We start from the raw sequence: 16,105 nt of genomic DNA, 5'->3' as shown, positions 1-16,105 counted from the left end.
CTTGCTACAATTGTCGTGATTTAAATAACTCTGACATAGTCTTTGAAAAAGTCGCAGGCATTATTTTCAAAGCATATTCTTAGGACTCATAGGAAACCTAGTTTTAAAGGTTTTTTTGAATTTCTGCATGGATCAATGTCCAAAATCTTTTAATTATTTCACAAGCCCACCACATATGCTAGAAAGTTCCATCCATCCTGTTACATTTCAAACATTTTCCATTGTCTATTTTGCCACTGACAAATTCTGTTGCTAGGATCTGTGTGTACTCCTTCAATCTCAAAAAATTCTAATTCATTTTCTTGAATTTTTGGTGAAGATGTTACTGTTTTTTGTTTAGGAGTTCTTACTGTGCCTTACCATAATAGAATAAAATACATGTTGTGATTTTACACTAGAATGCACGCAAATATTCTGACACACAATGAACATTTTGAAGGCATGGTTGACATACAGTTTTTTATAAATATTGGGTAACTTCAGGTTACTTGTACTTGTCTTCATGGCTTAGGAATAGCAAACTTCAAACTCACAAAATATGTTTCTGTAGTTTCTGGTCGTGATTACAGATCACAGTGGCAAATTGTGAGTTAATTAAGTATCCCACAGTCTGGATGCACACTGCCTATGAACTGCTTCATTTTCCATAAACAACCTTATCCATAATTAACCCATTAGTCTGTGTTTGGATATCAGATTTATAACTCTTGATCTCACCAGATTAATTAACCCCCAGTTTGTCCTTACAATGCGTGAATGTCTATTTTGTGCTGTGACTATGGTTATTTCCTTGGACTATCTAAATTCACTTTTGGGTTTTCTAAATGAGATTCAAAGGCATAACAGTTGGAGACCCAGGGCAGTGGGAGAACTCTTTTTAGGGTTGTACAGATTATGCTTTTCTCATCACACAGAAGGCACAATAGTGACTTTAACATTTGATGACATTTACTTTCAACATTTACTGAAGAAGTTAATGTTCACAAATAAAATGTCTTTCTTAATATATGTTGTTATGTGTGAGCCTATGGAGTTGTGTTGTATTGGATTTATGTTTTTCTGTAATTTCATGGGAGAAGATTGGTAACCTAAAGAAAGAAACAATTTTGTATCACAATTAAATGAGCAGAGAATCTAAATATTCAAAAGCAGCTTCCCAGAATGGATCATACACAGATCTTTCATAAATAGCAAAGGAGTAAGAAAAGAACTGTGAAACGTAAATAGAGCTACTTTTTAACAACTTCTGGAAAGGTCTGTATGTATGATATTTTAGTTAAGTTTTTTGTGACTAGGTAATCTGAGCAAAATTGCTGTAAAACTTCAAATGAGAACTAGCAATTTCCTGTAGTCAAATTGCACTGCATAGAATTAAAGTCAGGAGAAGGTCCCAACAACCTACTATTCAACCATGTATTGGGTTATATCTTGAGAGTTGTATGTTAAGTAGATAAATAATGTCACAATGTCTTGGTTGTGTAACATGTTTTTGTTTCCATGAGGAGGGGTAAGAATTGATGACTTAATTTCTCTTTTAAAGATTTAATACTTTAACTCTTTCCTTAAAAATCATAAATGAAATTCTCAATGTTTCTCTGATTTAAAAAGTAACAATTAAATTCTATTATAAATATGCAGAACCTACACTTATTTTCTCAGAAAAATGACATTACCCACCAATAAAAAATAGACATGTATTTCAGTTTTGTGTCTCATGACAATGTGTCTGTCCAGCCTGTCTACCAATTCTTGCTTCTTGAAAGTTCTGGACTTTCTGTTTTTCTCACTAAAAAAGACACATGCTAGATAGGATTGTTGTTCTGTGCTTATCTAGTAATGGAGTCAGACTAAAGCATGCGGAAGTGTTAAGGGAAACAAACAATATAGCAGGATGGATAAAAATCAATGCTTTTTAAAAAGTCCAAAAACTTGAATTCTTTAAAAATAAGTTTTGTTTTTTCTAGCCCAGTAACTTACCAAACCTTCCTTTTACCACTTTGTCATGGGCATTTCATTTTTGTTTGCTACTTTGTTTTTATGTAAGACTTGTCTAAGGAAAAGTGAAGCAGAAAGCAAGCAATATTGGAAAGAAAAAAAGAGAAAATTGCCTAGTGTACATCTTCTGTATTATCATGATAAGAGCTCAAATCTGTACCTATGTACTTGGTTATTAAGCATCATTAAATCCCTAGGTTTAATTAAGGATTTAAGGAATCCTTAAATTAATTAAGGAATTCAGATTGCTGGGAGAAATATCAACAACCTCAGATATACAGATGATACCACTCTAGTGGCAGAAAGTGAAGAGGAACTAAAGAGTCTCTTGATGAGGGTGAAGGAGAAGAGCACAAAAGTTGGCTTGAAACTCAACATTAAGAAAACTAAGATCATGGCACCCGGTCCTCTCACTTCCTGGCAAATAGATGGGGAAGAAATGGAGGTAGTGACAGATTTTATTTTCCTGGGTTCCAAGATTACTGCAGATGGGGACTGCAGCCAAGAAATTAAAAGACGCTTGCTCCTGGGGAGGAAAGCTATGGCAAATCTAGACAGCATACTAAAAAGCAGAGACATTACCCTGCCAACAAAAGTGCGTATAGTCAAGGCTATGGTTTTCCCAGTTACAATGTATGGCTGTGAAAGCTGGACCATAAGGAAGGCTGAGTGCCAAAGGATTGAGGCCTTTGAATTGTGGTGCTGGAGGAGACTCCTGCGAGTCCCTTGGACCGCAAGGTGATCAAACTGGTCAGTCCTAGGGTAGATCAACCCTGACTGCTCTTTAGAAAGCCAGATAGTGAAGATAAAACTCAAATACTTTAGCCACCTAATGAGGAGGAAGGACTCACTGAAGAAGAGCCTAATGCTGGGAACAATAGATGGCAAAAGAAGAAGGGGACGGCAGAGAATGAGGTGGTTAGATGGAGTCACTGAAGCAGTTGGTGTGAGCTTAAGTGGACTCCGGGGGATGGTGGAAGACAGGAAGGCCTGGAAGAATGTTGTCTATGGGGTCGCAATGGGTCGGTCCCGACTAACAACAACAAATCCCTAGAATGTATTTCTAAGGAGAAATGCATAGGATTGTCCTGTTAACTTCAAGCTGTCATGGATACTTCTTATAAGAAAGACCCTGCATAAAAACATTTTAAAGATATTTCTTCTATAGATAAAAGAAAATCATGTGAAATACATACCATGAAATAAGGAGATGCAGAACTCCCTTCTAAGAATGAAACAGCATAAATACTATTCTATTTAGTTGCAATTTAACATGGCTTTAGGCACTGGCCATTTGGGATGCCTATAAGCCTCTGAAAAAAGAGGATTATCATAGAATCATAGAGTTGGAAGGATCTATGATGACCATTGGATCCAATCCCCTGCTGTTGCAGGAAACCAATTTACACCATCCTACTCAGATGACTGTCCAGTTTCTTTTGAAAGTCTCTAGTGTGGGAGAGCCCACCACCTCTGTATGCAGCTGGTTCCACTGTTGTATTGCTCTGACAGTGAGGGAGCTTTTCCTAATTTCTAGCCTAAATTTGGCTGGCAAGCTGGTAAAGTTAGCACTCCTACTCATGCTGAGAGAGTCTAGGGCTGCTGGTCAAGGCTGCAGTCTTCAGGTCTGATTGTGAGTCTTTGTGCAGGAATTATTCATTAGCTTTTGTAAAGCATTTCCATTTTAGGTACTTTTAAGTAAGTCTGTGCTCATTTTTGTTCCTATGATTTTGAGCCATTATAATACAACTGCTAGTGTTGGGTTTTAATTTGCAAAAGCAGGTTTTGTCTCTTTTGAAATGGTCATCCGCAAAAGAAGTAAAGGGGATGGCAATTAGAAGAAGGGTTTTCTCAGTGGCTGCCCCCCTCCTTTGGAATGAGCTTCCTAAAGATGTTCGCTTGGCACTGTCACTACTTTCATTTCATTATCAGACAAAAACTGTCCTTTCTGCAAATATTTTGAGAAGTGGTTTTAACAACTGATTATAAGAGCTCACTCTGCTTATTCCTCCCTCTGCACTTGTAATGTTTAATTAATTGATTGGTGTTATTCTTTTTTAGGAAGTATTTTTCCATAATTGCTGTTCTAGAGTGTTGCACCAACTTGGCCACTAAGATACTGCTGAAACAATAGCACCAATAAATGTGAATGTTGCACCCCAAATGGTAAGTAATGTTGCTTTTAACTGCTTTACATTGTAGAAACAAAAGGCATGTGTCTGTTTTTCTGGTAACACATTAAACTTTTTTCAGACAGACACCCAAGCTAACTTGGTAGTGTGCAGAATAAGGCAACAGTATAGCATTTCTAAATATGTTACCTGGAAAACCCTATGATGAAACAATATGAAATGAAAAAAGAAATAGTCCCAGAATGTAACTCCCAGGTCAGAAAGCACTCAGCCAGCTACTGAGGAAGAGCAAATAACAAGAAGTAGTGCTGTTGCTAATGATGTAACTAGATCAAAACTGAAAGAAAATCTAGTGGCCAGTATGCATTGAGAAAAAGGAAAGTCAAGTGCTGCGCAACACATGCAATTTGAATGTAGAACATGAAGAGTAAACCAAGAATGTTACAGTATTTGGTGTGAGTGAACTAAAGTAGACTGAAATGTGACATTTTCATTCAGACAAATACAAAGTTTTCTCTGGAAATCACAGCTGGAAGAAACAGAGTGGTTCTAAGACTGAGGAAAGATGTAGCAGATGAAAAAAGGCTATAATACATTCTGGCTGAATAATATCAAAAATAATTCTCAGAAAACCTGTCAGCATGTCCATCATTAAAGACTATGCTCCAACAACAGATGCCAAAGAAGAAGAAATTGAAAATGTTTAAAGTGCCTGGAATATGAAGGAAGGAAACAAAGCAGAATCCAGTGTTCTGGGAAAATTTGGTCAAGGTGTCAAAAATGAAGCAGGCAAACTGACTGTGTGTGTTTTTGTGCACTTGTAGAAGAATGCATGCCAGTTCATTTCCCTTCCTCCTTTCTAAGTGTCTCACTGAATGTAGCCAGGTCCTCTTCCCTCTTCCTTTTACCTGTAAGTGGAGACACATGGTATTTGTGGCAAAACATTGCACAAGTAGGGGTATTTCTACCTTTTAAAATCTCCTTCACTGGTTCTTTAATATCAACAGTATATGCTCTGTTGAATTGCAGAGAGAAATGTACTTTCCCTGTTTGTGCCAGTTTCTGTTGCCTTATTAGAATGATTGCTAGCCCACCAGGGAAGAAAAGGGGAGCCCACAAAAAGACAACTCCTAGTTTGCTAAGGATTCTGGGAGTATTTTAGGAGGGTGGGTGTATTGTATCTGCACAGCAACTAAGTAAGAGATGAACCATTGTTCATCTTGGCCAGACTGTTAAGTAGTTTTGACCTGGTTTTTAGATGAGTTTTTTGAAGAATATATTTGGTAATCTTTATTGTTCTCTCTTTACAGCAGGTGGCGGTAGTGTAGAAGTAAAAAGTACTGCATCTGGAAGCTACCTTCTAGTCAATACTTAAATACAACATAAAATGTAGCTTTCTTATCTTGAATATAAACTGCTAGTTAACAAAGGATGTAATGATGGTGCAGTTAGTGGTCTCTTACTAAATCATTTAGTATAAAATATTCAGTCATTTTAAGTTAGTCCTGAAATGGGAAAGCTTTATATACTGATTTCAAGTACAACAGTATAAAAGTTTATTAGAATAGTACGAGCACTTCTGAACCTTTCCCTTTTTGTGCAGGGACAAGATTTATGACATCAACAATGCAGAATATCAACGTAAGGGGGAAAGCGTTAACATTTTCATTTCTTAACATACTAACCCATATACTCTGATACCATACAGAGTACTTATATTTGAAATTGAGTTTGGTATTAAAGAGCTGAAGAAGGGCTCCATACTTAAGACAGGTTTCTTTTTTCACCCTGAAAATACTATTCATGATAAAAGCAAGATTTTTTTTCAATGTGAATGAAATTTGGCACAAAGAATCTTGGTGAGGAGTACAAGTTCATCAAATATCAGAGAAATCTGATCATGACTTGAGTTATAGTTTTGAGTGAGAGTCACATCATAGATTATATTGGTCACATTTGCACATCACAATCAGCTACCTTGCAACTAAGGCACACAGTATGAGTTCTCTGTCTTCCTCCTCAGTCCTCCAGCTGGTATTCCAGAATTTCTTATGGCAGAATCTCTTGTCTTCCCCTTCTCACACCAATCACTATCCCTTTTCTTTGATTATCTTATTAAACTTTATTTTTTAAACCCTCAAAATGAGCAATTAGGAGTCATATTTTGGGGGATCCAGGAAATTGTGCAGTTCTGTTCATAATTTAAAAACACTTTGATCAGTATTTTGCAAGTATACAAGAGAATGCTTCCTGTTATCTCGTGTAGTCTTGTCTGATCAATTTCTTGTATATTTCTACTGGCAAAGGGAGCAGCCAAGTAGATTAGTGGAAATTGACAAGTAAAGACTGCATATAGGCTAATTTGCACTTACTCATTCACCAGTTGTTAATTGAAAAACACTGATAAAGGGGGGAAAGCAGTGTAAGTAAAGTGGGTGGACAATATCACCCCCTTAGCGATATAAACTTCTTAGTTTTAGATACTTCTGCCAGTTTTCCCACTTTGCTGGTGCTTTTTAATTGATAGCTAGGCAACTCTCTTCACAGTTGCCAATATACAACTTGATCTTGTAAGTCTGTTCCACTTCATCTTTCCCTTTGACTGTTGAGGCAGACAAGGAAATGGGCCCTGTAAGACTACACATACTGTGCAGCCTCAAGTTCGCTTATGTGCACTTGTGAAAGACTGACAGTGATAATAAAAATTGCACATACGTTAGTGCAATTTTCTGGGGTTGAAGAAGAAGAAGAAAAGGGTGGCAAATCCGTGTCTCTTGGGCATTCATGGAAGTGCTGTCACTGGCAGCTTCAGGTTTTTGCTGATCTTGACAAACACCTCACTAGTCAGTCTGGTTTAAATGAGCTCTAGAACACGCCATGGATTGACAGGTTGATTAGATCCTGAAAAATAAGCCATCCTTTGGGAAGTGGTCTGGGTTCAGACAGCATGACAACCCACTGCACCTAAGCGGGCTATCATGTTGTATAGAGTCCATTACTGCCTTCATGACATGAAAGTTAAGGCAGCCAGCCACCAAGTAATTTCTAAGAATTTGTTCAGATTAAAGGTTTATTTATCCTAGAGTTCCAAAGGAAAGTTGCCTAAAGCAAATTAAATACCTGAATGTATTTTATGCTAATAGCATCTCATGCTATCCCATATGAATTGCTACTAAAGTCTGGCCCCAAAAAGCTAGTTCATAAAAATACTCCAGCTGACTACTAATTGTTCAACATAATTTGCATGTCCTTTGCTTGAATGTGGATGTATATCTGTTTAATGTTTATACATCCTGGAATATTTGATATATTTCTAATAACTTCCATTTAAAGGCATGTTTCCATATAGAGAGGCTAAACTTTGTTCAAGTCTAACTTTTCTAAACAATCAGTATAGATACAGTACATGTTTCATAATCACCTTTAATGCTACTGATTCAGAATAATTTCACATTCTCAAAATGGACCTGTTTTGGCAGTACTTTGACCCCCGGATTCTACCATTGTCTGAGCTGGTTCGTAGAAAAAACCAGGATTCTTTCACAAGTTTGGCTCTTCATGATTATGTGTCTTCAAAATAATGAGGGACCTTAATAATTAAGAGTATTGGATATTTTAAGTTACCATAATACTAACTAACATGCAAGCAGACATTTACATAAATGATTTGGCAAATTTGTGGGTAACTTGACTGCTCATGGTTCTGTACCTTTCAGAAATGGCATGTACAGAAGAATGTGTGTGGTAACTGAGATTGTGAGAACAAGCTTTTCCCTCCATCCATGCAGATTTACTTAGGGTTCAACTAATGGGTTTGTAGTTGAGGCAGCTAGAAAAGTGCATTGTACATGTAAACTTTTTATTGCCTTTGAAATAAACACATATAAGTCTGGGAACCGAACCTGATATCATAAATCCTTTATCCAGTAAGTTGTATGGAAGGGGCTTTTGTTTATTTAAATACACATCAGCCCTCTTTTAATTAAATGTCTACATTTTATAAACTGTTACTGATTTCTTTCTGGTTAAAGAAAGGTTTATGGAAATTTGGATTACATGGATTTCCATTTCTGTTTTATGCCTTACTAATTTGCACTCTGCTTTGATGGGAGATTTACTACTTTTTAAGTAAATACTAAACTACATATTGACTCTGTCCAAAGTAAATTATACATGTATGCTAACCAGGATCAAATTCTTTTTTTAAAAATAATTTATTTTAAACTGAATAGGAACTACTTTTTATGTTGTCTTTTTATCATACTGAACTTGGAAGTTCTTGAAAATTGTTGTAACTTGTTTTGGGAATTTTATAAAGAAAAGATGGCCTGTTCAGCAGAATAACATCTGATTGATACCATACATCATGCTGACCTTGCTGCAAAAAAAATTCTCAAGGGTGCAGCCAACACATCAAAATCATCTTGTATTTACAGATTTTTTGATTCAGAATAGAGTCTAAGGACATGTAGACCAGGTTTGGATTACAGGCCATGGCTAACCCACAGTGAGCCCATTCTTCTGTACCCATGGGCATTAGGCTGTACATGCAATCCTAATTTCTAGATTTTCCAATCCACAGTGAGTGTGGTGTATGTGAGGGTTGTTTATTGCTTGCATATTCCACGCTCACCAGGTTCACAAGTCATAACAAACCCCAAGCATGGGCTACATATTCAATCTGGTAGTTGCAGCAGTCTTTCCTTGAATAAAATAATCTGTGTGGGCTGTTGTGTAATGTAAGAAATTTTAATAGTTTATTCACCTAATACTGTAAAGACTATCTCAGCACTATTATTTCCTAACTGTATTCTCAATTCTGAAGACCTGCACAACTTTACATGTACATTTATACCAGGGATGGGCAGTGTTTTTGCCCCTGAGGTTCTCATGTGGTAGTGAGTGTGTCCAGAGCCAACACTGGGTGGTGGTGTAGATCCCAATCCCTCCCTCAAACATACACAAAGACATACCTATTTTTCCTTCTTGGTGTCACACACACTCATTCCCTTTTTTGCATGTACGCTTTCAAACTTCCTCCTTATCTTTCTCCCACAGGGAATGCTTCAGGAATATCTTTAAATTCTCACTTTGTGGGCAGGGAAGGCTTTCTTCTCCCTGCTTTGAAAAAGGAAATAGTTGCTCTAGCCCAACAAACCTTATTCTTAGCCTTATTCTTGAGAGTGCATGTAGGGCTGGAGATTCATTTGCCACTCCAGTTATCTGTATTCCATGGCTTCTCCCTGAGAAAGAAGATATTATCAGATGTTTGATTTTAAAAAAGCTCAATCTGTTTTGCCAAGGCAAGTTTCCTAGTTGAGCAGTAAAATGGGCTGCTTTTGCATTGAAAGTGGCTTAAGAAGTAGCCTTCTTGGACCTTAGCATGCAGCTTTTCTAAATACGTTCAAAGCTGTATTGTTCAAAGTGTTTTAGATATTTAATACAGTTCATAATGTTGAAAGATAGTGCAATCATGCTGATAAACTTATAAAGGAAACATGATGTATAGACATTCTGAAATAAGCAGTAGACTTAACATTAAAATAAATGTTGCTAGCAACTGTTCTATTTTCATTATTTGCTCGATAATACTTCTTAAAAGCTTGTAATGCCCATATGATGTAGAGATAGTGAAATGCCTCTATCTTTTGCCACTCTAACGTGCTGTGTTCTATATTTTCTCTCTTCAGAATGTTATTTTTCTCTTGAGACAATTACTCTCAAGAGACAAACTATAAAATATAAGGCTTGATAGCAAGAAGTCTGTTGTAGGCTGGAATCAAAAGAACAAATTTAGGTGGCTCAGTTTGGAACACCCTGTGGAATCAATGATTTTTTATTCTGAACAGTAGTTTGTTATAGTCTATGCAGGATGCTTTTTAAAGTCCTCTTGTCTTCAAAATAGACAGCACTGAAGAAAATGAGCTCGCTCATCAGTTACTCGCTATTTGACAGAAGTTCATTTGCAGTTGCCCAATTTACAGTTCTTCCTCTTGTTAGGTACCAAAAATACAACTGAATGTGTTGTGCATTCTTCGTTGTATACATTTCAGTATTTGACCAGAAGGGAAATAATTCTCCACCTGTAAATATGGCATATTATTGTATTTTCTACCTGCAGCTAAGATACCAGGCCATAACTTACCTATCCATTTGTTGTTATGTATCATCAAATTGTCTGCAACTTTTGGGTACCCTATCAATGAAAGCCTTCCATAATGTTCTATCCATGTCAGCTCTGTTCAGCTCTCCCAAGTTCAAAGCTATGCCTTCCTTTATGTATCCAGTCATTCTCATATTTGATCTTCCCTGTCATCTTCTGCATTTGACTTTCCTTAACATGATTGTCTTCTTCAAAGAGTTTTGCCTTCTCATGCCTTCTCATGTTGGAAGTACGACAGCCTCAGTTTTGTCATTTTTGCTTCTAGAGAAAGCTTTGGCTTGATTTGATTTAGGATCTACTTGTTTGTCTTTCTGTCAGTCCAAGGTATTCACAATGGTCTCCTCCAGCACTGTTTTGAATGCATCAATTATCAGGACTCATTTCATGTCATTGCTGCTTTCTGCCAGTGGTATGGTATTATTTATATATCTTAAATTAGTGATATTTCTTCCTCCAATTTTCAATTCTTCCTCTGATTCTAATCCAACTTTCCTTATTAAATGTTTCACATTGAGACTGAATAGACAGAGAGATATATCTTCCTTGTCTGTCACCATTGCATATGGAAAATAATTCTGTCTCCCCACATTTCATGATACCTATCCATAAGTGTTCCTATATTTTCCCCTTGTATAGATTCCTACTTATCCACAGTAATAATGTAAATCCTCAGAAGGCTTCTATCCGGGGCTGTACATAACAAGGGAAAAAATAAGCTGAATTGTATGACAGAAACAGAGCACTGGGTTACCTTTTTTCCCTTAATTAGTTACTTATGAACCCTGTTCATTGTTTTGTTTTTTAAAGCACAGCAAAGTAATATGGGGTGCCTCTTGGACAGTAAGCCACTATCTCCACTACATGGCAATAACACCTCCTCTGATGTGTGATTTAGTCATTGTACTTTAATGCTTGGGGAAGCCTTTGTGGGCTTTCTTATCTTTCACTCAGAGTAGCTTTTAGAAGATATGTTGATCTATGTTCTGGATAAGAGTTAATTAGCATTTTCCAAGTTCCTGGAAACTCTTTGCAGATTTTAATTTGTTCTTTGTTTTTTTGTCATAGATTATAAGCACACCACAAAAACTGACAAATTCAGGAAATCTTCTGATTGGGAGTCCATATACCATAGCACCAGCCATGGTTACTCAGACACACATATCAGAAACAGCTGGCTGGATTCCAGGGTAAATACTCAATTTGCATTTCCTTGTTCTGGCATGTTCATTTTAAGTTTTAAGTATGATTTTGTCATATTTAGGACATCATGTAATTGGTGTGAATCCACTTCTTAATTCATGTGAGTAAACATTTTGCTTGACTTATTTGTCAGTTGTTTAATTGTGCAATTAAAACAAGTCCTTACAACTTCTGTACATTTCTGTTAAAGACAGTATGTGCTTATATGAAATTCTGGATTAAGAGAAGGACATTATAAAGAAGGAGGTGAAGAAAAGAGGTCCAAGTAGAATGGGAATTTTTTTATGGCTTTTGTTTTAATAAAAATATAGCACAGTTATTTTGTCAACATACCATCTTTTTCCAACTATAAGATGCCTGTTTTGGACACACCCCACTTTTCTTACTGATCTCCAGAGCAAGCTTCTGCTGTGCGTGCTCACGCATTGCCAACCCGCCTCCCCCCCCAATCGTGCCCACACCTGTCTCCCCCCACAAGCACGCCCGCATTTGCATCAATCTACCCCCCCACCATGCCTGCAGTTCTCTCGCCCGCCCCCCCGTGTATAAGGTGCCCCTCCATTTTTAGATAAATATTTTTTTAAAAAAGTATCATACACAGAAAAATACAGTAACTTCCCTTTGTATACAGTAAAATGGATTGTTGTTGCATTGAAATTACTCAAAACATGAAGTATGTATGTTCAGAGAGGCAGCACATCTGAGTTTTTCTGTGTCAGTTGCTTGCCTTAGAAAAACTCTTACAAAAAGGAATCCAAACCATTTATGTTATTTGGACTCAATTTTAACTCAAGGCTAATTTCCATTTCAATGGTTCCCAATTACCTTTTGCAGATTTGTGTTAAATATGTTTGACTATTTTTAAAAATGATTAAAATAGTCTTAAAGTATTCAGAATATGTATAAACATGGGATAAAATGTACAGTGTAACAGTGCATGCTTTGGTGTCTTTCATTTACAGGGACAGAAAACGAACTCAAGACTTCATGGAATCAGATTTTTCAGAAAGGTGTGTGCATGTTGGCAGCATCCAAATTCAATCTTAAGATAAAATATACAACTTCATTTTGATTATGATAGCAAAATTCCATTTTTATATTATGCTGAATCTTATCTATTCTCTCTGACCCCAAATTAGCTTAGTTCACTATGCAAGATGAAATTCTGCTCTGCTGTACATTCTTTGCCTACAGTCCCCTACATTTCTCTTAAAAATTACATTGTTTTAAGCTGCACATGTATATTTAACGGCACAGTCCAACAACCCTTGCCCTTGATGCAGATAAGCCTTTAATTTGGAGATTTACATGCATCCAATGGAGAAAAAACTGCACTGACTGCCTCTCCAAGGTAACAAATTGTCCTTGGTGAGGAGCAAAAAGATCTTGCTTTGGGGAGCAGGAAGACAATAATGAGAAGGCTGGGGCCAACAGTTTATGCCATATCCCAGCAGTGCCCCAGCTTCCTTCTCACTTCATATAAATCATTGAAAAAGGCTCTCTAGCTGAAATGCGGGGCATGGGCACAGCAGTGGTGAAGATGGCTACCCTACTTGGAAGAGCAGCAGTGAAGGAACTAGAAAAGATTATCAAGTGTATGGGATGTTTTATTAGTGACCAAGGACAAGATCATCCAAACTATTGTATTCCCAATGTAAGGGTGTAAAAGCTGGACATTGAGGAAAGCTGACAGGAAGAAAATAAAAAGAAGTTTGTGATACCCTGGACTGACAGAAAGACAGACAAGTAGATCCCAGATCGAATCAAGCAAAAGCTTTCCCTAGAAGCAACATGACAAAACCGATATTGTCATACTTTGGACACAACATGAGAAGACTCATTGGAGAAGCTAGTCATGTTAGGCAGAAGTTGAAGGCAGAAGATGAAAGAGAAGACCAAACATTTAGATACTGGACTGTGCGGAAATGGACAGATTGACTTTGACTCTTAAGGAAAAAGATACATACTACTATCAAACTTGGGACTTTTTATCATTGGTTAGAGAAATGGAATTATATTTAGGGCTGAAATATACAGTAATTGTAAAGATAACCCAGTATGTCTGATGTCTTTGGAATAATCATTCTTTTAATTGGTAGAAAATAATAAAAAACTTGAAAACCTGAGAAGATCAAACATTTCCAAACAGAGATTAGGCACCTGGAGAGTCAAGACTTGGTCATTTTTGAACCAACACTAAGCTCATTTGTTTTTCTTTGTGGTCCCCTGTGTACACATAGGTTCTTTGATTATACAGTGTAAAAATATTAAATGCAGGTAAGGAGCTTATTTATATTTGCTGATAACACAGTTGCTCACTCAGCCACCCACATGTTAAGGTTTTGTCCATTTTTGTTTTAGCAGCTTTCTAGACGTATTGTTGACTTCTCTCACATCTTTCTCGTTGAACTTTTTATGTTACTCCCCTGCCACTATCCTAACTTGTAACAATTCAGATTTATTTATTTTTATTTATTTATTTAGGGAACTTCTATGCTGCCCCATTCACCGAAGCCTTGGGGCGGCTCACAAACATAAATAAATAACATCATATAAAACAATATAATTTAACAGTATAAATTAAGTCGTCCTGGCCAAAGAATAAAATAATATTAACAATTAAAATAACATTTGAATAAAAAGGCATGGCATATTTCAAGGAAAGGTTTCACATAGCTGTGGTGCAGGACACAGTAGTACATCTCCATACTTTATGATAAGCTCTTTGATGTTTAGAGCAGAAGGAAATGTTCCAATCTTCCTTTATTAACAGAACATGAAACCTCTGGGAGAGATCATTAGGAGGTGTGGGCTGCGGAATCATCAGTACACTGATGATACCCAGTTCTACCTCTCTTTTTCAACCAATCCGGGTGAGGCAGTGGCTGTACTGAACCGGTGCCTGGCCAAGGTAATGGGCTGGATGAGGGCCAATAAACGGAAGCTCAGGACGGAGGTCCTGTTGGTATGCGGTTCGGGCTTCGGGGTAGGGGACCTGGACCTTGTCCTGAATGGGGTTGCACTCCCTCTTAGGGACAGGGTCTGCAGCTTGGGAGTGCTCCTCGACCCAGAGCTGTCGTTAGAAGCTCAGGGGACGGCGGTGACGAGGAGCGCTTTCCTTCAGCTTCGGCTGATCCATCAGCTGCGTCCCTACCTGGAGAACGATTGCCTGGCGACAGTGACACATGCATTGGTAACTTCCCGATTAGACTTCTGTAACATGCTCTACATGGGGCTGCCCTTGAAGATGGTCCGGATACTTCAGACGGTGCAAAATAGAGCTGCCAGGTTGCTGACGGGGACTGGGTGTTGTTCTCATATAACCCCAGTCCTCCATCAGCTGCACTGGCTACCCATCAAAGTCCTGGCCCAATTCAAGGTGCTGGTTATCACCTATAAAGCCCTTAACGGCTTGGGACCTGGTTATCTAAAGGAGTGCTTGCGTCCATATCTGCCCTCCCGCCCCTTGAGATCGGAGGCAGAGGCCCTTCTCCGGGAACCCTCTGTGAAAGATATTAGGAGGGTGAGTACCCGGAGGAGGGCCTTCTCTGCGGTGGCACCCCACTTATGGAATGTGCTCCTCACAGAGGTCCGCCTGGCGCCGTCGTTATTTGTTTTTCAGTGCCAGGCCAAGACCTTTTTATTTAAACATTATTTTAATTGTTGAATTTAATTATTGATTTTATATTTATGCCGGGATGTTTCCAGTTTTTTATGTATTTGTATAGCTATTTATTTGTATTGGAAGCCGCCCCGAGGCTTTTGCGAATGGGGCAGCATATAAGTGTTCCAAACAAACAAACAAACAAATAAATAAAATATTTAAAGCCTGAATGAGTTAAGCTGTGGCTCACCTATACAGGTGCTTAGTTCCTTTTGATCCATTTCTTTTCTGTGAATTACAAAACTTGTATGCCTGCAGATGACTGTGGAGTATGTGGGGTTCTGCTTTTGAGAATTTTTATGTTTTTTTTTATCAAAACAAAAGTCATACAAATTTGTGACACAAGTATGCCTCTTGTTTGCTTATTTTTTAATTTAGCCTTCAAGTAGTATTTGCTTTCTACTTTCCTGTGATTTTTCTTCATCTAGATTTTTTCTCTCAAGTATTCAGCATTCCATAATGAAATTATTCTATAATAAACATCTTTGAGCTTTTCCAGGAATTTTGCATGTATAAACCAAATCCAGCATTGACTGGAAGCAGGTAGAAATGGAAACTTCACAGCATTGTTCTTGGAAACTGTTGCTTGATTTTCCCAATATATTTATTGGGAAAACTCATGCTAAATGTTTATCCTGAAGGTCTGCTATGAATGCAAGCCTCTGATGCCATTGGTTTCATATAATATTTGGCTCATATTTTAAAATCAAGTGTTCCTTCCATACTCAGCTCAATTGCAAAACAGGAATTCAGTGCATCAGAAGATAAGTCTCCCAGTCTGCTGACTTTCAAGTTTCTTGGTGCTGAGTAGAGCAGGAAGCAGCAGTAGTAGTGGGGATTTGTGGGGTGGAAACAGGTGAGTAGGGGGACGGGCATTCTGAGGACTGCACCTGAAAGGTGCCAGTTTTCCAACCCCTTGTTTAATATATAATATAAAGATAATGCCTGTTA

General features: G+C 37.6%; 1 protein-coding gene across 7 annotated transcripts in view; it reads left to right on the top strand.

The window, feature by feature from the left end:
• TFDP2 (transcription factor Dp-2) overlaps positions 1-16,105 on the top strand; it is a 43,606-nt gene that overhangs the window by 9,206 nt on the left and 18,295 nt on the right. For 5 of the 7 annotated variants that reach the window (XM_044432676.1, XM_044432678.1, XM_044432675.1 and 2 more), the window contains 4 exons: positions 4,057-4,161; positions 5,731-5,768; positions 11,356-11,477; positions 12,453-12,500. In XM_044432676.1, coding sequence (XP_044288611.1) covers positions 5,742-5,768; positions 11,356-11,477; positions 12,453-12,500 — 197 coding nt within the window. In that variant the 5' untranslated portion in view covers positions 4,057-4,161; positions 5,731-5,741. The remainder of the gene's footprint in view (positions 1-4,056; positions 4,162-5,730; positions 5,769-11,355; positions 11,478-12,452; positions 12,501-16,105) is intronic. The other 2 variants (XM_044432680.1, XM_044432679.1) reach the window with 1 other exon arrangement.

Source organism: Varanus komodoensis, unplaced genomic scaffold (assembly GCF_004798865.1).
Source record: "Varanus komodoensis strain SLA01 unplaced genomic scaffold, ASM479886v1 scaffold25, whole genome shotgun sequence".
NCBI classification, from domain to species: domain Eukaryota; kingdom Metazoa; phylum Chordata; class Lepidosauria; order Squamata; family Varanidae; genus Varanus; species Varanus komodoensis.
The sequence above is the reverse complement of the archived record's forward strand: the minus strand, read 5'-3'. Positions and strand labels throughout refer to the sequence as shown.